The 21,957-nt window shown below is 35.1% G+C and overlaps 1 protein-coding gene and 1 non-coding gene across 10 annotated transcripts in view; both read right to left on the bottom strand.

The window, feature by feature from the left end:
• The window catches only part of Ralgapa2 (Ral GTPase activating protein catalytic subunit alpha 2), a 310,144-nt gene that overhangs the window by 137,395 nt on the left and 150,792 nt on the right, over positions 1-21,957 (bottom strand). For 8 of the 9 annotated variants that reach the window (XR_013439515.1, XM_078051331.1, XM_078051332.1 and 5 more), the window contains 3 exons: positions 8,491-8,619; positions 1,812-1,940; positions 940-998 (listed from right to left, as the gene is read on the bottom strand). Coding sequence is in view for 7 of the 9 variants with exons in the window: in XM_078051331.1 (XP_077907457.1) it covers positions 940-998; positions 1,812-1,940; positions 8,491-8,619 (317 nt within the window). In the remaining 2 variants the exon portion in view is untranslated. The remainder of the gene's footprint in view (positions 1-939; positions 999-1,811; positions 1,941-8,490; positions 8,620-21,957) is intronic. The other variant, XR_013439516.1, reaches the window with a different exon arrangement.
• Positions 5,148-5,220, bottom strand: Trnaa-agc (transfer RNA alanine (anticodon AGC)). The gene has a single exon. It is a non-coding gene; the product is annotated as a tRNA-Ala (tRNA).

The raw sequence follows: 21,957 nt of genomic DNA, 5'->3' as shown, positions 1-21,957 counted from the left end.
ATATAAGTATGAGATTTGATTCACTATAAGAAAAGGGAAACTATAAACTTGTATGCAATTAATAACAAACTCAAAATATATAAAGCAAACGTGACAGAAATACAAGGAAAAACAAACAAATGTGATCATAATAGAAAAATTTAATATATATCTTTCAGTAAATGATCAAGTTGATGAAAAAACTCAGAAAGGATACAGAATATATGAAGCACTTGTTTTAAAATAATTAATATAATGGACACACCTAGAACACTATGTTCAACAGTCAGAGAACGATGTATACATTCTTTTCAACAATATATAAAACATATGAAAAAACTGATTATATAGTGGGTCATAGATCAAGTTTCAGCAATTTTAAAGACAAAGAGTAAAAAGATAAACAGAAATAACTATATGCTTGGGAATTAAGAAAAATACATCTAAAAACTTATGAATCAATAAAGAAACATAATGGAAAATAGAAAAAAAGTTCAAATAAAAAATATTACATATTAAAATGTATAGAATTCAGATATAGAAGCATCTAGATGGTCACAAACTGTTAGCAGCTTCAGATGCCTGGCAGAAGCAACCAAAATGTTTCCAGAACTGCCAAATGTCTTTTGGGGCACACAATCAGCAGCAGTTGAAAAATCACTACCCTATACATACATCATTTGAATAAACTGTTTCTCCTTTCATTTTCCTTCTTATGGAAAACATATATATATTTGTAATCGTACTTTTTCTTAGACAAGAGAGTATATATCTTACTATTTTCACTTAGTAATGACAACTTTTTAAATAATCAAGCAAAATTTTTCCTGACATGATTCTTACTGCACTTTAATGTGTGTAAAACAAATGTGAGAGAACGTGTTTTTTTAACCTTAACTGTTTACACATAAAAGTGTATCTTAAAATTCTAAAATAGTTTACCTCTTGTTCAACATTTACCTTGCACATTCATTTGGTTCTTCTGTGGCATTCTTCAGTAAAATATTTATGAGGTAATGCTAAAAACACAAAATTAAGTAAAATAAAAACTTTGTGTCATGGTTGGTTTCCCACATGTTCTGATCATGTTCCAGGCAACCAGGAGCTACTGAAGGACCAGGGAGCTGAGGAATCTTTTCCTTCAGGAGAGCCTGGAGAAGGAGGAACATTGGGCTTGTCTTTTCAGGGAGTGTTTCTAGATATCCAATGAAAGCCTCACAAAGCAATTAGACCTCCAGATAGGAAAATCTCCATTTTCTTTTACTTTAATTGGATTACACACTGTATATTGAATTATATATTGTAATTATGTATTATAGATTGATTGATTAATGCAGAGGATTTTTTTTTTTTTTTACTTTTTGCCTCAAAAGCTAGTTGAGGAGAGAACAAATGCTTACTTTTATTCTCTAAGAAATGATCTGAAATTTCAAATTATTAGTAGTATTTAATCAGGTCAACAATGGGATTGAGTATTTAGCTTATTTCAATTATTCTTTATAAATTCCTTTGATATACTAATGCAGCATAACTAATCTAATAAAATTACTACAAAGGATGATTCATTACATAATTATGATCCCTAGGCACAATAAACAGATCTAATAAAAAAATACCCAAGGAATATAAACTATTAGGTCTAATGGCAATATGCTCTGAATGTGATACATTTACAGCTCCTAAAACAGACTTCTGAAAATAACTACTGAAGCATTTAAAAGATTCAACAAAATTTCAGGAATAAGTAGATAGTATATAAGAACGGAAGATATAATCATATAGCTAAAACTACAATATGCTAAACTTGAGGTTAAATCAAAGACTCTGCGTACCTTGACATCTTCAGTTCCTGTAATGACCTCATTCACTTCCGGCACTGACTGTAGTAAAGGGATCTCCTGGTAGGTATTTGGAAAGCACACCAGGGAACCCAGGATGGTGAGAGCTTCTGCACGAGGTGCCTGCACACAAGGAATGAAACACATACGTTTCTTTTTGAAAGTTAGAAACTTTGGAGAGGCAATAATATGTTTTACTTCTCCATAATTTTGTGAGGGAACCTTAATCATAATAACTATTTTATCTTGACTACATAATATCATACTATGCCTGGTTATTTTCCTGGTGAATTTTTAAGCAAGAGAGATTTGCCTAAGTGCAAAAGCAAATTTCGAAGGAACAAAAAATATGACTATACTTGGATGTAAGTGTTGTGAAAACTGGTCTGTAGATTCATTCAGAATTAGGAAAACTATTCACTATTATTTTATACTATTTTAGAGTTAGTGTTCATAACAAAACAGAGTAAACAAAATCAACTTAATGTTATTTTTTTCTGTGAAGAACAATTAAGGAAAATTCTTAAGGAAGTTAGTTTGGAGGTAACTAAGAGAAGAAAGGAAGGATACTACCTACCAAAATTCTTATGGTTCTCCAGGAACTACTTTGTAAAATAACATAGTGAACTACTAAAACACTATATCTAGCAAGGCACTAGTTACTTATTTGTCCACTATTGGAAGAACGTACATATTGAAGAAGGCATTTCACTAGATTTCAATTTAATCAACACTAACTAGCAGCTGTCATTAGCCAAGAATAAAGGGTTCCATTTACAGTGCCCCCTGCTTCAGAATATAAGCTTTTACTACAGCAAGTGGAGAAAGGACACCCAGTTCTAATTCTGGCAGTGAGAGGAAGGGAAAATATGCTTCTGTTCCAGAAGTTCAGTGTGCTCAAGGATGTAAAGTATGACTTCAGGAGGAAGAGTGGAACCTGAATTAGAGGTCTGAAACCAGTGTAATCAACCTGGTGAAAAAGGTCAGCAGTGAGGGAAGCAGCAGAGTGGGTGCAAAGAGAGGTGAAGATTGCTCCCTATGGCTTGAAACCTGATTTCATATGGAGCCTGAAGGAAGCATGTAAAGTCACTTCTGTGCTCAGGGTTAAAGTGACAAGGTACTGTGGTGACATATATAGGCAGCAGGTAGGAGAAAAAAGAGGTTCTAAAGTAAGTTGGGCTGTGGTTGGGGGAATGAATTTGATGCATCCATGTGGCATCCAGAGGCAAGTGTACATGAGACAGATGGTGAAAGGGTCAGAAGCAGTGATCCTCAAAGTGTGCTCCAGCAGGGGCACACGAAATTTAAACAGGAAAAATCAAAGACTTCAAGGAAAAAGAACATGCAGAAATATTTGGCTACATACAGTTAAACAAGAGCCTTTAACATGTTAATGTACACTGATTTTCAAGTAAGGATGTATATTCCACAGAATTATCTGACCATAAACCTGTCCCTTTCTCCCCACTGCCCCCCAAGCATCTTGGGGGTTTAGTGTTCTGAAGATATTCTGAAAAGCTTATCTTGAGTTTAGAATTAAAGTTTGAAAGCCAATATGGGAACCTTTTCTGTTCAGAAGAACTAAATGAAAGCTAACTCTGAGAATGTGCAAGGGGGCGAGGGAATGATGTCAGGAGTCACAGCCTTGGAAGTGGGGAGACAAAATAGAACATTGTCAGTAGCCCACAGAAGTCCTCTCTGTGCCCCACCTCCATTCCCTTTCCAAAGTAACTCCTATTCTCCATAACATCACAGATTAGTTTCGTCTAGTTTTTGAACTTTATAATAATAAAATTAGAGTATATAGTCTTCTGTGTCTGACTTTTTTCCCCAGTATTATGCTACTATGCAACTGACCCTTGTTGTGGCATTATTGTATATAATATTCCATGTTACTCACACACTGTAATTTATTTGTTCTATTGTTGATGAACATTTGGATTGGCTTTAGATTTTTTGCTGTTACAAACTATGTTGCTGTGCACAAACTTCTACACAGTTTTTGATGACCTGTGTGTGCATTTCTGTTTCTCTTTCTCTCTCTCCTACTGCCTCTGTTGGGTAGATCTCTACAGCAAAGGTATTTCACACTTATAACTAACTTGTGTAAACTGAAAATTTTCACTGAGAAGGTACACTCCATCCAAATACCTCTCACCAGATCGCCTACAATATTAAACCTTGAGTTTAAATGACAAAGTAATTCAGAGTTGCTGTTCCTTTATATAAAACTACTCATTTGCATTCTTATTATGTTTTTTAAAAACATTTTTGAAGGCTAGTTATTTATTCTTTGTTGATTCTTTTTCTCCAGCTTTGAAAGATAATAATTGTATATATTTAAGGTATACAATATGTTTTGATACACATATACATTGTAAAACAATGACCATAATCAAGCTAATTAATATATTCACCACCTCATATAGCTGTACTTTTTTTGTGATGGGAATATTTAAGATCAACTCTCAGCAAATTTAAAGTTTACAATATAGTATCATTAACAATATATTGTTAACATTATAATATAGACACCATGCTGCCCATTAGGCCTCAAGAACTTATTCATTCTGCATAACTAAAACTTTACACTCTTTAACTATCAACACACCTCCCATGACATTCCTCAGGACCTGACAACCACCATTATATCCTTTGCTCTGTGAATTTTACTTTTTTAGATTTCAGATGTAAGCTGAGATTATGCAGTATAATGTTTGTCTTTCTGTGACTAGCTTACTTAGCAGAGTGGCTTCCAAATTCCTCCATGTTGTTGAAAATGACAAGATTTCCTTCTTTTTAAATGCTGAATAGCATATATATATATATATATATATATATATATATGTGTGTGTGTGTGTGTATATATATACACACACACACAAAATCATTCTGATTCAGACTGTGTAAATATGCTGAAATACACACACACACACACACACACACACACACACACACACACTTCACCCATTCATCCAATGATACACACTTAAGTCGTTTCCATAATTTGGCCATTTGTGAATAATGCTGCAATGAACATGAGAATGCAGATATCCCTTTGAAATACTAGTTTCATTTCCTTTGGATATATGCTCAGAAGTAGAATTTCTAGATCATAGTTCTATATTTAAGTAGTTGAGGAACTTTACTACTATTTTCCATAACGACTGTAGTCATTTATGTTCCCACTAACAGTGTACAAAAGTTCCCTTTCTTCCACATCCTCACCAACAGCTTGTTTGTCTTTTTGACAATAGCCATTCTACAAGTGTTTTTTTTTAATATTAATTTTTTTAGTTGTGGTCGGATACAATATCTTTATTTATTTTTATGTGGTGCTGAGAATCGAACTCAGGGCCTCGCACTTGCTAGGCGAGCGCTCTACCACTAAGCCACAACCCCAGCCCCCTAAAAGTGTTTTTTTAAAAAAAATTAATTTAATTTCATTTTTTTACATAAATGAAGTACAACTTTTCATTTCTCTAGTTGTACATGATGTAGAGTCACACCATTTGTGCAATTATACCCACACATAGGGGTTATAATGCCCATCTCATTTCTAACAGTGTTTTAAAATTGCATTTCCCTGAAAGTTAGTCATGCTAAATATTTTTTTCATATACCTGTTAGCCAAATGTTTGTCTGGAAGGCTATTTTAAAAAGTTCATCTGGCTAAAAGAAACATTTTCACAGAGAACGACCCCATTGTGTGACACTGTCTCTATGAAGGGTTCTAGCATTGTAGAACACTCTCCTATCAAATAATAAAAATTTCAACAAAGTACGACCTTTGGGTATAGTCCGAGAAGAGGAACAGCTGGGTCAAATGGTGGTTCCATTCCCAGTTTTCCAAGGAATCTCCATACTGCTTTCCAAATTGGCTGTACCAATTTGCAGTCCCACCAGCAGTGTATGAGTGTACCTTTTTCCCCACATCCTCGCCAGCACTTGTTGTTGTTTGTCTTCGTAATGGCTGCCACTCTTACTGGAGTGAGGTGGTATCTTAGAGTAGTTTTAATTTGCATTTCTCTGACTGCTAGAGATAATGAGCATTTTTTTGAATATTTTTTGATTGACTGTATATCCTCTTCTGAGAAGTGTCTGTTCAGGTCTTTGGTCCATTTATTTATTGGATTATTTGTTTTTTGGGTGCTTATCCTGTTGAGCTCTTTATATATCCTAGAGATTAGAGCTCTATCTGATGTGTGAGGGGTAAAAATTTGTTCCCAGGATGTATGCTCCCTATTCACCTCACAGATTATTTCTTTTGCTGAGAAAAAACTTTTTAGTTTGAATCCATTCCATTTGTTGATTCTTAGTTTTAATTCTTGTGCTACAGGCATCTTATTAAGGAAGTTAGGGCTTAGCCCCAAGTGATGGAAATTAGGGCCTACTTTTTCTTCTATTAGATGCAGAGTCTCTGGTTTAATCCCTAGATCCTTGATCCATTTTGAGTTAACTTTTATGCATGGTGAGAGTTAGGGATTCAATTTCATTTTGTTGCATACAGATTTCCAGTTTTCCCAGCACCATTTGTTGAAGATGTTATCTTTTCTCCATTGCATACTTTTGGCACCTTTGTCTAATATAATGTAATTGTAATTTTGTGGGTTAGTCTCTGTGTCCTCTATTCTGTACATTGGTCTACTAGCCTGTTTTGGTGCCAGTACCATGCTGTTTTTGTTACTATTGCTCTGTAGTATAGTTTAAGGACAATTCACAATAGCTAAACTGTGGAGCCAACCTAGATGTCCTTCAGTGGATGAATGGATTAAAAAATGTGGCATTTATACACAATGGAATATTACTCAGCAATAAAAAATAATAAGATCACGGCATTTGCAGGGAAATGGATGACATTAGAGAAGATTATGCTAAGTGAAGTAAGCCAATCCCCAAAAAACAAATGCCGAATGTCTTCTCTGATATAAGGAGGGTAACTCAAAATGGGATTGGGAGGGAGAGCAAGGGAGGAAGATTACCTCTAGATAGGGAATAGGGGTGGGAGGGCAAAGGAGGGAGAAGGGGAATATCATGGATCCTGAAAGGAGACTCTCATCCTTATACAAAATACATGTATAAAAATGTGAATTTGGTGTCAACAAACCTTATATATAATCAGAGACATGATAAATTATGGTATAATGGTATATTAAGAATTGTAATGCAAAAATAAATAAATAAATGAATTAATTAAAAACAATTTCAACAAAGTAGTATGATTTTCCTCTTTGTATCCTATAAATTTTTTCAACATTGTTTCAAGTCATTAAAAATAGGCTTGAAAGTTCTTTGAGATTATCCTAAAATATTTTGGGATAATCTTTTGAAATAGGTAAGTATGACTCTGAATAGATAATAGTTGTACAGAGGACAAATGGGAAAGCCATATTATTCACAAAAACAACTTTAATTGAATAAATTGAACATTTTCTCTTATTTCCCTTCCCTCATTCTTTTCTTTTGCTCTTGTCTCTTTTTGCTTTTCTTTGCTGTTTCACTTATCTTTATAAGAAAAAGCCTACAAAAACACCAGCATGAACTATCAGCCATACAAAGTATTAAATAAAACTAATTTAAAACCTGGGGCTCAGAGTTTGAATTTACTCTGCACAGAAAAAAAAGTAGAGTGAAAAGGTACCCATGTGTTAAACAAAATTTAGGGTGTTGGATACTCATACTAACTTCAATACAAATCCCTGGCAAATGGTAACGTTTATTTTATTTATAACATTTGAAGGGGAAAATGACTCTGAACAGATAATAATTGCACACAATATAAATGGGAAAGGTCCTTTAAATTCAAATGTGTAAGAGTATTCTCCAAAGGAATTAAGATGCTGCCTACATAGCGGAAGTAAATGTAAAGACTGAAAATAAATTCTTTTTGTAGCCTTTAATGCTCATTTAGTCTATTTGATTCCAATTTTTTAAAAAATATTTTTTAGTTGTTGATAGACCTCAATTTTATTTATTTACATGTGGTGCCAAGAATCAAATCCAGTGCCTCTCACGTGCCAGGAAAGTGTGCCACTGAGCCACAGCCACAGCCCCTTGATTCTAATTTCTTAGTATAAGAATTCTGCTAGAGTTTTCTGGCACAATAATAAAAAAATAGATATTTCTTTCTGGTAAAAAAAATTAGTATTATAATATTTTAAGAAAATATTTCTAGGGCTGAGGATATGGTAGAGTACAAGTTCAGCATGCATGAGGCCCTAGATTTACTCTTAATTTAAGACCACACACAAAAATTTTTGTTTCTATGAGAATAATAATAATGAAGACCTAACTAAAAAACAACAACACTGTACTGTTAATGTACACTTATAATTTTCTCTTTACTTTGGATAGTTATGTCTGTATCAGCATTTATCAGAAAATGCTAATAAGATTCTAAGAGAAAAATTCTGATTCTGACTGTGTAAATGTGCTGAAATATTAGTGAGGATATGATTTCTCACACTTTGGCCTTTTGATGAAACGCCTTTCCAATACCAGTGTGTCATCTTATCCTACAATTTCACACATCAGCTGCCAGGGTATCTACCCTGAGAGCCCAGTTTCACATTGCACTAATGAGTCAACACCTGTTACAAGTGGAGAAATCTGAACCTTGTTAGCGATTGAGAAGCCTCTTGGGAGCCTGGATGCTAAGCATTGTCATACTCACCGCCAACATGTCTGTACTAAGGACCCTTGCTGCAGCCGTGATAAAGTCTCCCACCAGCATTGAGAATCCAGGCAAACCCAGGGAGAAAAAGCGCGGTGGACAGTGCCTTATAATGGTATTTAAAATATCCTAAAAGGGAAGATAAGAAAACACTATTAATTATTATTTGCATTATTGGGGATTGAACCCAGGGGCACTCTACCACTGAACTACATCCCTGAACTCTATGTATCTTTCATTTTGAAACAATGTACCAATAAGTTGCTAGGGCTGGCCTCAAATTTGTGATCGTCTTGTCTCAGCCTCCCAAGTTGCTGGGATAACAGGCATGCACCACTAAGCCCAGTTATCACACTGTGATTTTTTTTTTTTTTTTGTGGCGCTGGGGATTGAACCTAGGGATTGAACCTTATGCATGCAAGACAAGCACTCTACCACCTGAGCTATATCCCCAGCCCTATAAATATAATTTTTAAGAATAAAATTCCAAAGAAGTTTGTGTGTAAATATGACCTCTGCATATTAATCTAAAAGAATTTGGATGACAGAAATTTTTCAGTGGTGGGGTACCAAGAAATGAGATACTACAATGGTAACTGTACCTATTTTACAGGTAAGAGAATGAAGACACCAAACTGTAAGATCATCCAAAATCTAAACAGTGGCAATGAGACAAGACAGTTCTATATTCCACCTAAAGGTGACTCCTTGGACAAGCTTCAGGAGTGTTGAGGTATATATATATATCCTATCACTAAAGAAAATTATGTTCTGCTTTTAGCCTTCAATATTTAAAAGTTAAAGCATGCTATTTATATTAAGGGAAATTTTCACTTTCCAGGTAATTTTATACCCCAACAAACAGAAATGTATAGAGTGCCCAGGTAATGCTGTGATCACTGATGTACTAAGGTCAGAGAGTCAGTGTAGCTGTGAGGAAATGTGTGATTGCAAGGCACAAGTAGGCAGTGCAGCAGAAATCTTCTGTATTAAGAGCATTGTATGCCCCAGAAGCCTTGTATCCTGTGTCTCAATGGCTGTTATTGGTGGCTAGCCACCCCAACTCCCCAACTTCCAACTCTATTCTGAGGCAGTCACCTCAGTCCTGTCTGTGACAAATCAGAGATCCACCATTGGACAGCACTCATGCCATTATAGCTAGGCCATACCTCTGAAGCCATCAGTACAAGTCTGTATATAAGAGGGTAAGTTAGAAAACCATAAACTTTATCTATGCAGTTTTTGGCCAGGAACATTAATCAAACAACCAAAGTACTATAGGCATTGACTAATAGTTATATAATCTATAGTTAGTTCCAATATATGATTAAAAAAGCAAAATTAAAAAGTCTCCAGTTTCTGAGTTTTTAGCATGGCCATTGGAAAAATCCTTTAAAATAATTCTGATTTAATTGTATTAGAGCACAGTAGTAACAACATGCCAGATTCTAATACATTAACTTAAATCCCTCATAATACAAATAACCTCATTTGACAACTTACCTTCTTGAAACAGCATTTATATGTGTTCACAAACCATTTTTCCTTACATAGTAGCCTCATTTAATTTTTATAAATCATACTATTTGTATCATCAACATGACTGCACAAGTTTTATCTGTTAAAGCTTACAAATGGTAAACAGTTTATCAAATGCTAATTTAAAGTTTTGGCATTTTGGCAGAGTTTTTCCTGTGCTAAAAATAAACAAATATACATATAGGTAGATAAGAGGAAGGAAGGAAGGAAGGGAAGAAAAGTCTGAACCATGCTTCTTCTTAGTTAATGTTTAACCTGCTTTAATCACGCCCTGTGACACACTTTAGGGTTCCTATCAGCAAAGGCAAACATTCTAAGGGGACCAGCAGATGGGTGCTGCCGTTTAGAAAGTGTGTGGTAAACTCATGCTCCAGGAGTAGAACAAAAGATCCACCTTTTTCATAATTAAGACTCTGATTAATGCCCTGGGCTCCTCACCACACACCTGTAATTACTCACAGAGGTACGCATTGTGCTGGGCCTTGACTCAGAATATCAGACATCAAGCTATCCGGCAGCAGATGGAAGCACATTTCTGTTGACATATGCTGCTATGAAAGGATTCGTGCAAACCTGGCTAGCAAGGTAGCATAATGCCATGCATCTGAAGATTAATAATGCAAACAACCATGATGTTAACTTTGTTATGTTTGTTTTAATTCCATCTGTTGAGATGAGGAACTAAAACCCCAAAGCCTATGGGTTTTAAAAATCTTTAGCACATACTTAAATGAGCCATTTTTGCCACTGGAATTTAAAGTTTTAATTAAAAAATACTTTTCTGGGATAGGTTTATGGGAATTAGAAACTAAATCCTTTAATAAGCTAAAGCCAGAATTTATAAATGGAATCCATCTTGCTTCATAAGATTTGTATGTGTAAAGTCAATGATCTGTAAAATGGGGCATTCAGAAAAAATTACTAAGTTGCCATGATGCTAAAGACAGCAGATATGGATGCAGCTGAGATAAAGTCACCCAGCTCCCCCAGCCCCTGGACCTCAGCCAGTCACTTCAACAGAACCTGTTTCTATGGGCAAGAAGATCAGAAAGAGGACACAGTAACAGATGGCTAGCCTAACCTACTCTGCCACCCACGTAAGAGTGCGCCCCTAGGAGAAGCAGGGCCCATGCTACAGTCACCAAAGAGCACTAGGGTAGGGTTAATGTGGGGGTTAAAGAGGAAACTATATGAGAAGTCAGCCAAATTACAGCCACATGTCTGCTTCCTTTGCTTATCCACATTAACATGGAACAACTCAAAGATTCTACCTTTGTGACAACATTTTAAAATTAGGAATAACCATGTGGTACTCAAAAGAGAGCAGTTGCGAACAACAACAAATTGCTCCATTCACTTCTTTTTTTTTCCTAATATTTTTTAGTTATACATGGACACAATATTTTGTTTATTCATTTTTATGTGGTGCCAAGGATCGAACCTAGTGCCTCACATGTGCGAGGCAAGTACTCTGCCACTGAGCCACAACCTCAGCCTGCTCCATTCATTTCAAACTAATCATATAATCTAAAAGATTATTAAGATCATAGTTGTAATTGGAATCAATCTTCAGAAATATAAAATAAAAATCTTCAGACTTTGAAACTTTCTTTGCAGCCTCTGAGGCATTATATATGTAAGACAGACCCATACTTCCCACACATGAATCATTCATGTACAGCCCTCATGCATTTTGCCATATTCACCTCAAAGGCAAACATGATTTGCCTAATCAGTTTTCCCAGTGACTCATTTTTTTTAACTTAAATAAAATTATTCTGAAAAATTAGTATCATTTGTCTTAGAAAATATTCCCTTAAATAAATATAATGACAGTAAATCAATGATACTGAGTTTTTGCTAAATGTATCACTGACAGATAGTGATCTGACCAGTCTGAAGCAAGGGCCCTCCTTGTTTGAATCATTAAGATGGTGTAAAAATACTCCTCTACCTACTCCAGGTGGCCTACCTGAAAGCATCACAAGGAATGGCCAACACAAAGAAAAAGGCCATCATTCCCACTATGTTGTTCACTGCTATTTAGTGTTGCCCCAGATTTGACCATGACCAGGAAATGCCCCTGCACTCAAACTCTGCCCTGGTGAAAATAACTCAAAAACTGGGGCCATGAGGCCTGGGTTCCCAGACATGTGTGAAACTGTAGGCAAATCATATCATGCCTGGGATTCAAATTTATCCTCCATAGAATGGGATGACTCAGTCTTAAAGACTAATATCTAACAGGATAGTAGATATGAACATATGGTTTTGTAAACTAGAAATAGTCATACAGAAGTAAATAGGGTTGTGAGTAAAATAAAAAAATCAAAAAGGGGAAGAACTCTAAGGATTTCACTATACAAATCTACTTTTATATATAAGTTCAGTTTGTACTATTCAGCAAAAATATTACTTTTTTGATCCTCACAAATTCAAGTAATATTTTAAAAACATTTCAAAGGTTGTACAAGCAAACCTCTTAGATCACACATTATCCCAGAAATTAAAAGGCTCCAGAAATTAGTGCCTTCAAACAATATTCTGAACAAGTCATTACAGCAATTATACATAGACTTTGTACTTTATAAGAAAAACAAGGAAACAAAAACACAGAAAAAGGATCTTTTTAAATTTTCCAGATTTCATTCTTTTGAGGAATTCTAGAACTTATCCCAAACAAGTAAGTATGGTAGCAAGAATTAGTTTCTTTTCCACTCTAAACAGACTCAAACAATAAAATAAAACAATAAGTTAGTTTAATGGTAAATGGAATATAAAACAGGAATTAAGTTTATCCTTTAATGTTGACCAGTCTGAAGCACAGACAAATTCTTGCATATGCTTTTTGTTCAAAGGAAATAGTCATGAAAAATATTGTAACATGGTGAAAAGGATACCAAACTAGTATTTTTCTCTTGTTTTGGTGAAAATTCCATGTGCACACTACATACTGAGAGTGAAAAGCTAGACTGTAAAATGATAATTGTGAATTTGTAGCTTATCAAAAGATACGGGTTTATGAGAAAGTGACTGGTGAGAACATCTGTCTCTTATCACTGATCTTGCAAAAAATCAGGTAATTCAAATAGAGGCGTGTTGTTTCCTATCCTCCAAAGCACAGTTCTATAAACACAAACCACATTCAGCCCAGTAAATGAATCGCTTTAATTGAATGCTATGTACACAGTAACTGGAAAAACCATAAGTGATAAGAAAAACATATGGTGATGGCAACAGAAATTGGTTTATTCATTTTGCATAGTGTTGTTTCTTTAGTTCTTTTATAATTGACCTTTAGAACGATAAATGTGTAAAATAATTTTGTTTATTATGGCTCCAAACCTTCCAACAATTACACAAAATGAAAATTTAAAAGGAAGGATTCATTCTGGAAGCATTTCCATTGTTTACATAATTGCACAGCTATAATTTAGTGCTCATGTTGTTATGGAAAATAAAAAAAGGGCCATTACGGGCTATTTCAATTCAAAATATTGCACAGTGGTGTCAAAAAATGGGGGAAAATGTTCACTTTAAAACAGTTTAAAATGGATTAGCCCTATAAATAAAAACATTTCAATATAGTATCCTATGAAATACAAATGTTTAAGAAGTAGCCATCCTTCAAACCCTATTAGAAATGTTGCAACTGTACTTTCACACCAATTACATATATATTATTCACTTAATATTTGCTCACAGCCCAGCAGATGATGTTTGTAACACAATAGCTGGCCATCTGTCTCCCTGCATTTCCTTAGCGGACTTATGCCTGCTTCTAAAGAGCAAACAGATCCAGTTATTCCACCTAAAGTCACTCAGACTCTCTATGAGGCCAAATATAATCATCAAGAATAAAATCTGTGTATGCAAAATCATCCATCCCCTCATTTAACTTTTTACTCTAAGCAACCTACAATGCTACATAGATGACTATACTGCTATATTTCAGGGAAGAAGCCTGTCTTTTATTTAGGAAATTCTATAGGAAGCTCTTTTATTTGGTAAAGTGGGGAATGTTGGGATCTACTTATCCCAGTTGTCTGGTTGATGAATAGATGCAATTTGTTCCATACTTGCATAATTAATTACAAAAATACTTGAATGTAGAGGACCCCTTTAAGCAATACTTCAAACCTAGATATTATTTAAAGCTTCCTTAACAATTACAAGCAGCCACAATCCTGTAGTGCCTGTAGGACTATTTGTAAATATCGGCTATTGCTTGATTGGCAATGTTCAGAAATGCTGAGTGGAGAGCACTGGTAACCACAAGAACAGATCTGAAGAGGCCTCAAATCCCAAGGCCTGGTCTCCTCCCTTCTGCTAATGGGTCTCTGTTCTTTCAGCTCTGTGCACAAAGACATCCTATAAGCTGCTACCTGTTTTCTGGTGACAAAAAAAATAAACGCTTTGTCATTATGGTTCTAAAAAACAATAGACTAAGTGTAGCATCAGTATTGCACTTTCAGAAAAGTCAGTGCAAAAGACAGCAAGACAGAGCTGCAAATTACTTTCAAGATCTGGGCTAAACAATATGTGGTATGTGCTATATGTTATTTGTTAAAATGGTCATTTATAGTGCAATCTGGGGGAAAAAAAGAGGTTTGGTTTTGTTTTTTTTTCCACAAGTTCTGGATAAAATGTGACTTCTTTGGGTATAACTATGTTACTAAGGCCTGGAGAAATAGGAAAACACAAAGAAATTGGGTTCTGTGGCTGAGAATGAAAGTCACCTAGCCCTTTTCTCCATGAGGAAGGATTCATTCTGGAGAAGACACTGAATGCCCTGAAAAAGTACAAAGGGGGTGGAGAAGTATGATACAAATTTATATGGTCATGATACATTTACAAAGTATCAGGGTTTTAGGAGTGACAAAACAAGTAGACAGATGGCACAAAGTTGCTGCAGCCTCAACCCCAAAAGAAGATCTTTGAATATATATATATATATATTTTTAATGTTTGCTTTACAACTATTCATCATCTGTAAAGAAATGCCTGGCTGGCCTGTAAACTGATGAAAACTGATTATCCTACTTCATGAAAAGTGGGTGATAGATAAATAGATATGAAAAACTATATATGACTTTTATTTTATATTGGGGTTGATAAGTCAGCAGCCTGTCTTAAATGCTTCTTCTTTTTGTTATTTGTAACAGCTTTATTGAGATATAATGCATATGTAAAAAAAATCTACACTATAAAGCATACAAAATAGCTTTTAGTATCATCACAGAATTGTGCGACTATCAACACCACATAATTTGAGAACATTTTCATTACCCCAAAACGAAACCCTAAAGCCATTAACAGCTACTTCCCATTTCCCCTCCACCCAGTACCCAGCAACCACTAATCTACCACCTAACTCTATGGATTTGCCTAACTGGATTTTTTTTCAGAATATGGAATCATACAGTATGTGGCTTTTCATATTTGATTTCTTTCACTTCACATGTTTAAGAGGTTCATCCATGTTGCAACATACAGCAATTAATTCCTTTTATAACTGAATAATGTTACTGTATTGATAATATTCTACATTTTATCTTTTCATCAGTTGATGGATATTTGACTTGTTTTCACCTCTTGGTGACAGTGAATAGTACTGCTATGAAAATTTGTGTACAAGTTTCATTTGAATATCTGTTGTCAATATTTTTGGGTAGATACCTAGTAGTGGAATTGTTTTTCTAGAAATTACATGTTTACATTCTGAGGAACTATCAAACTGTTTTCCATAGAAGTCTATCATTTTATATTCTCACCAAGAAAGTACAAGGGTTCCGATTTCTCCACTTCATTCTTGACATTTATTATCCCACTTTTTATTTATTTACTTACTTATTTTTTCAGTTTTCAGAGTACTTTCTTTATTGTACAATGCCATATTTTTTTATGTACAACAAAAATAAGGAACAGAATGAAGCAGATGATCAAAGCATATTTAATTAATACCCAGACAAGAGCATTCTTGAGTGGAAAATAGGTGGTCATTACCTCTGTATCCCAGATGACCACCTCTACTCTTCACCTTCGATGATATTGGAGCGATCAGGCATCACCAAGAAAGTACAAGGGTTCCAATTTCTCCACTTCATTCTTGACATTTATTATCCCATCTTTTTTTTTTTTTAAAGTGTTATTATAGCCATCCTTGTGAGTGTGAAATGGCATCTTGTAGTTGTGATTTGCATTTTCTAATAATGGTGAATATCTTTTCATGCACATGTTAGCCATTTTTAGATTTTCTTTGGAGAGATTTATATCCTTCACTCAAATCCAAGATTGTGAAGATTTCTTCCTTTCTTTTCTTCTAATAATTTTAACATTACCCCTTAAACTTAGGTCTTTTTAAAGTTAAATTTCACAAATGGCATCAAGTCTGACTCAGGACCACTTGGAGAGACTATTCTTTTCCCCTTGAATTATTTTTACACCTTCATCAAAAGTCAGTTGACCATAGAACTGTAGGTTTATTTCTGGAGTCTTAATTCTATTTCATTGATCTCTAAATTTTTATTAATATCATACTGTTTTAAATATTGTAACTTTGCAGTTAAGTTTTGAAATAAGAAACTATTAGTTCTCTTTTTCAAAATTATTTTGGTTATCAGGATTCCATATGAATTTTAGGATCACCTTTCTATTTCTGCAAAAAAGGATATTAGGGTTTTGATAGGAATTGTATTGAATCTGTAGATCAGTTTGGGAGTACTGTTAATCTTAAGACTTCTGAACTAGAAATATGGGACATTTTTTAAATTTAACTTTGGCAGTTTTAAAGTTATTACAGTAACATTTATAGTTAATAGTGTGCTTGTGATGCACCTTCTTGCATAAATTTATTCCTAAGTATTTTATTCTTTATAGTGCTCTATAAATGGGAATTAATTCAATTTTCAAATTGTTCATTCTGGTGAAATAAATTAGGCTGACTTTGGTATAGTGTTCTTGTATCCTGGAATCTTGCAGAATTAATTTATTAGTTCTAATAATATGTTTGTGTGTGTGTGTGTGTGTGAGATGTATTCCATAGGGTTATCCAAATATGAGATGAATCATTTGTAAATTCAGATAACTTTCTTTTTTCTTCCCAGTCTGGATGCCTTTTATTTCATTTTCTTATTGACTGGCCTGGGTAGAATCTATAAGCACACTGCTGAACAGTAGTGGTAAAAACAGATATCCTTGTCTTGTTCTTGATCTTTGAATACAGGAATTTAGAATGGAAATGCCTGTTATTTCTTTGGTGGGAAGAGAGCCAGAGAACTGTGGCATCCAAACCCAAGGAAACCTTTTTCAAAATATTTTTGGAGAGAAAAATTAGTGCTTTCCACAAGAATGCATAGAGTACTATAGATCAGAGCCTCCAAGAAAGAATTTACCCTTCATCACACGAATCGAGTCAGTCCCTTAATCTCAAGTCTTCAACCACATGGGGAAAACATAAAGCCCCTTTTCTCTGACCAACACAACACTCTACTTACAGCCCTTGGATCATGAGGGGCTGCTGTCTTTCATGTGTGCTTCCTGTAATGGGCATTTCACAGACCACTGTGACTAACAGGAAGATTGTAAACCTATTAGAAAATTCTGGCACATTTATAAATTCCTTAATATTAGGAAAACTGTTGGAGAGTCATGGAAAGAAGTTAGTTACCAGCTGTACCAATAGCACGTTGAAGACACTGTGGCCTGACTATGAAATGACTATCTCAGTCGTGACCCTGATAAGACTCAAATCTGCAACATTACAGTTTGTATAACAGGTTGGCTTAATGAGGTTGATGCAGATGCTCAAGAGCAGTTATTAAATCCTCACAATGAGTCTTCAGCAAATGAGGTCTTCAACAAGTTGATGCAGCAAGTGTCAGCAGTGGAAGTGACTTAGCTACATCAGACTCTGAACACCAGACACAGATGCAGCATACAAAAGAAGACTAGACTTGATGGCCAAAGCTGAGGGGTAAATCTATGCAAAAAGGTATTTACACATTGCCAAGGAAGTTATGAGAGGCTGAGGAGCTAAAATCTGTTTTTTTTTTCTGAATTAACCAGCTATTTGTTTAGAAGAAACAAAACTGAGTCTACGTTCTCTGCCTCCTGCATATCCCATCACTATAGCTTTTAGAATGTTCTTTAGCAGAGGCAAAACCAAAAAGTCACTGCCATCACAGATAACAGGGTAGTTAAAAAGGCACTTATAGTGTACAGTTGTGTAAGTAATATTATTAAGGTAGGAATTGCTCAAATGGGAAAAATTTGCACATATATAATACAGGACTAGTGAGATAAACCTAGGAATAGTATAAGTGCTTATTGTTCATCCTGTCTTAAGAATGTGTCAGTAAGAAATATACACTAAGAATACTGAAAAGAAATTCTTAGATGAAATCATAGGTTTAATATGGTCAGGTACTACTGTTCTTTAAGTTCTTTTGCTTTATCTAATAATCACTTAAAAACACAAATAATACTTTTGTAAGGTATACTTTTAAGTGAAGTTAGTAAGTCCTAAAGCTTACATCCTACTGACTCTCAAGGAAATATTATTACATGAGGAAACTGGCTCATAGTATGCTATCTTCAAAAGAAAAACAGGCCTCCTAACAAAGCATTCTTCTTAGGAAACTGCTAGAGAGAAACTATGTGTGTGTGTGTGTGTGTGTATGGCCTGGGGGGTGGGCAATAAGAGGGAGTGCATAAGAGAATCCTAATGGAAAAATATTAAAAATTTACCAGGATTCCAATAAGAAATCAAAGTTCCTATTTCCCCCTCAAAATGAACAGTGGAGAACACACGCCAGTTGTGACTTCTGTGCTCATTTAACTGTGTCCTCAACTCTGCTATAAGACTTAGGGCTTCCGATGCCATCAAAACTAGTGTCCCTTGCATTTAAATTTATTTCCTTTTCACATGTTGAAATGGGAAAAACCTTGTTCTCAGCTTTGCATGAAAATGAACCTGCACTGTGATCTTTGCCCAAGAGCAGGCTAAAGAGGTAAAACTGCTTCTGTTGGAGATTTCCCATGTTCTCTGGTATGTTCTTATATTAGAAAAGAAATCAACTTTAAAATATAATTATTACTCATTTCTTTCAATCTGAGATAACACAAAATGCATGCTCTCTAGTTTCTTTTCTTATAAGTGAAATAATTCTATCTATACATAGAAGCAATAGTGAAGCCCTCAACAATTTTGTGTTCTGTTAAAAAAAAAAAAGGGTTGGGGACAACCTCATGGCCATTCAATTACAGGAATCTATAAACTGTCCCACTGATGGGATCAGAGGCCTGCAAGAATTATGCAGAGCAGGCACAACAGGAAAAGTTTTTGTTTCTGCTTGGGCAACAAAATTATAACTTTTGCTTTTGTAATTTTTATTTCAATAAAGAGCTCTCAAGAATGGATGAAATTTGATAGAAAATTTCAAAACAAGCCAGTAAATTATACTGCTTATAGAGCAACCTCAGGCAAGTTCCATTAACAAATTAGCAATTAACAAAATCTGTATTTCAACTCCCCTGCCTATCCTCGGAGGAAAAGCCCATCATCCCATGAGAATTCTATCACAGGAAAAAAAAAAAAAAAAGAGGTGAGACCATTGAGAATATTCAATCAACCTCTCTAGATGGACAAACAGCTCCATGCTTCAAATTTTAGCAATTTACACATAATAAAATTCACTTTGGGAGCTTAAGAAGTACTTTCTCTTCTTCCTTAAATAAAGGTAGTTTATAGCAGATGTTGGAGGGAATAAGGAAGAAAAAAAAGAAGGGCTTTAAAGATAAGATTCCAGTAAAGAGACCACTAATTTGCTCTCTGATCCTGGACATATGCTTTACCTATTGAACGTTAATTTCACCATTTGTAAAATGGGAATGAAAATACAACATAACCAGAGTGCTCTTATAAAGGGCAAAGGAGATCATGTCTGAAAGCATTTTATGAACTCCAAAGCCTTATACATTATTCCTTTTATTAAATTATAGACTTATAATCACCTTAAAATTTATTTTATAGGATCACTTGACAAATAAATTGCAGATTTAATTTAAAATCCATATCATCTCAATAATTCTTTACAAAAACATTTTAATAAACTGATAAATATCTTCAATGACAACGGGGTTGAAGTTGCCATGTTGGCTGTTGTGAGGGTCTGAGACAGGATGAAGCAAGGCTCCTGCCTTCTAGCAATGACCTCTCAGGACCAGGGGACAGCCACACAGAGCTGACTGAGGCCAGATCAAGAGCACAGGGCTCCTGCACAGGGACAAACAGTTTGCCGTAGGGACCTGGGAGAGAAGCAACTAGGTGACACAAGGCACTGGATCTTTACAAAAGGACCATGCTGCATACATTCAACTAAGACCCCAGTGCTAGAAAAAAATGGTAGGTATTTTTTTTAAATATCATACTACTAAAAGGTTCTCTTTTGCTAGAAATTCTCTACTTTGCAGATACCCACCAGAGAATATTTTTCCATGGGAGAACAAAAGGGAAACTGTTGTTTATTGTTTCTATAGAAAACAATGTTCTCTAAAATATGTTCCAGTAAATAGCATTAATAGCCGAACAATCTGCAATCACCACACTACCACTTATTGTTATACATTAAGAAGAAATCAACAAAGAGATTATTCTCCACAACAGAAAGCACTTTCTCACAGAAACAAAACCTGCAATTTAAAATGCTTTTCTTGACATTATTTCCTTATATCTAAACCTATCCAGTATGGATTATAAACAACAGTCATGATTTAAAAATATCTTGTATTCAAACCATTCCTTCCCTATAGGGATTTATAGTGTCCTCCCCTTCCCTAAGTACAACTTTGGTACTTGAAATGTCTCTAGAAGCCATCCCCTTGGCTCTCAGTGCCTTTTTGCTGACAGAAAAATGTGAATTTTCTTAAAGTCTTCATAGAATTCTAAATGAGAAAAGAGGATATCTTGCAGGCCAACAAGCTATAGTCTAAGCATCAGACCCCTTCTGCAGTAAATGGGCCAGTGCCTACTGAAGTCCTATTGTCCTTACCTTCCCAAGGATCCAGCCAGCGAGAGCCATTAGGAACCCATTTCATGGTACCGAGCAGCTCAAGCCAGAAAAGTACATGTAGGAACCAACTCAAAGATATAGCCACTTAATTGGGATTCTGAGGGGCAAGCTCTAGAGTGGAAATTTCCTTCTGAAGGCCCATCAAGAGACTGACAGTCTCAGACTGAACACTGTAGAGCTGGAGAGGAGGTACATGCACAGAAAGTTGCACTAGCAAGTATCTCCTGATAGTGAGCTGAATCCATCTAAGAGTTCTAGCTCTGGGGATAAAACAGCCTAATCTCTCTCCCCACTGCACTTCCTCAAGTATGTGAAGAAAGCAATTTTCTCTATGTATGTGTTAGCTCTCCTTCATGCAAGCTTTTCTCTTGACCATCCTTCCTCTCAGCAACTTGGGTGGTACCCAGGTGGGGACCAGAATCTGAGCATCTTCAATATACTCAATAGACTCAGCACCATACCTTTAGGATTTCAGGCCAAAATCTATCTCAGATCATTTTCATGTTAATTTGAATTAATCAAATCAACCCATGTTTTACTTCTTAAATTGATTTTTTAAATGAATGTAGAATTTAATAAGTGGAATCACATAAACCACATCCTCCCCTTTTGAAAAACATTCAAATATGAGCAAATTTCATATAATTCAACTTAAAACATTTGTCTTTCTTACTTCAATTTCCTTGGTTAAACTTTTATATACTTTAATTTCTTTGACATAAGAGAGCTTGTCTTTTGTATTTCTGATTCCTGAGTTCTGTCATTTAATTGATGTTGCTTAGTTCTTCTCTCAACCTAGTATCATATCTTGGTACTCTTCTAGGGAAAGGTTTCTCTGCCTCAGCACTATGGACAT

This window comes from Ictidomys tridecemlineatus, chromosome 5 (assembly GCF_052094955.1).
Source record: "Ictidomys tridecemlineatus isolate mIctTri1 chromosome 5, mIctTri1.hap1, whole genome shotgun sequence".
Classification (NCBI taxonomy): domain Eukaryota; kingdom Metazoa; phylum Chordata; class Mammalia; order Rodentia; family Sciuridae; genus Ictidomys; species Ictidomys tridecemlineatus.
The sequence above is the reverse complement of the archived record's forward strand: the minus strand, read 5'-3'. Positions and strand labels throughout refer to the sequence as shown.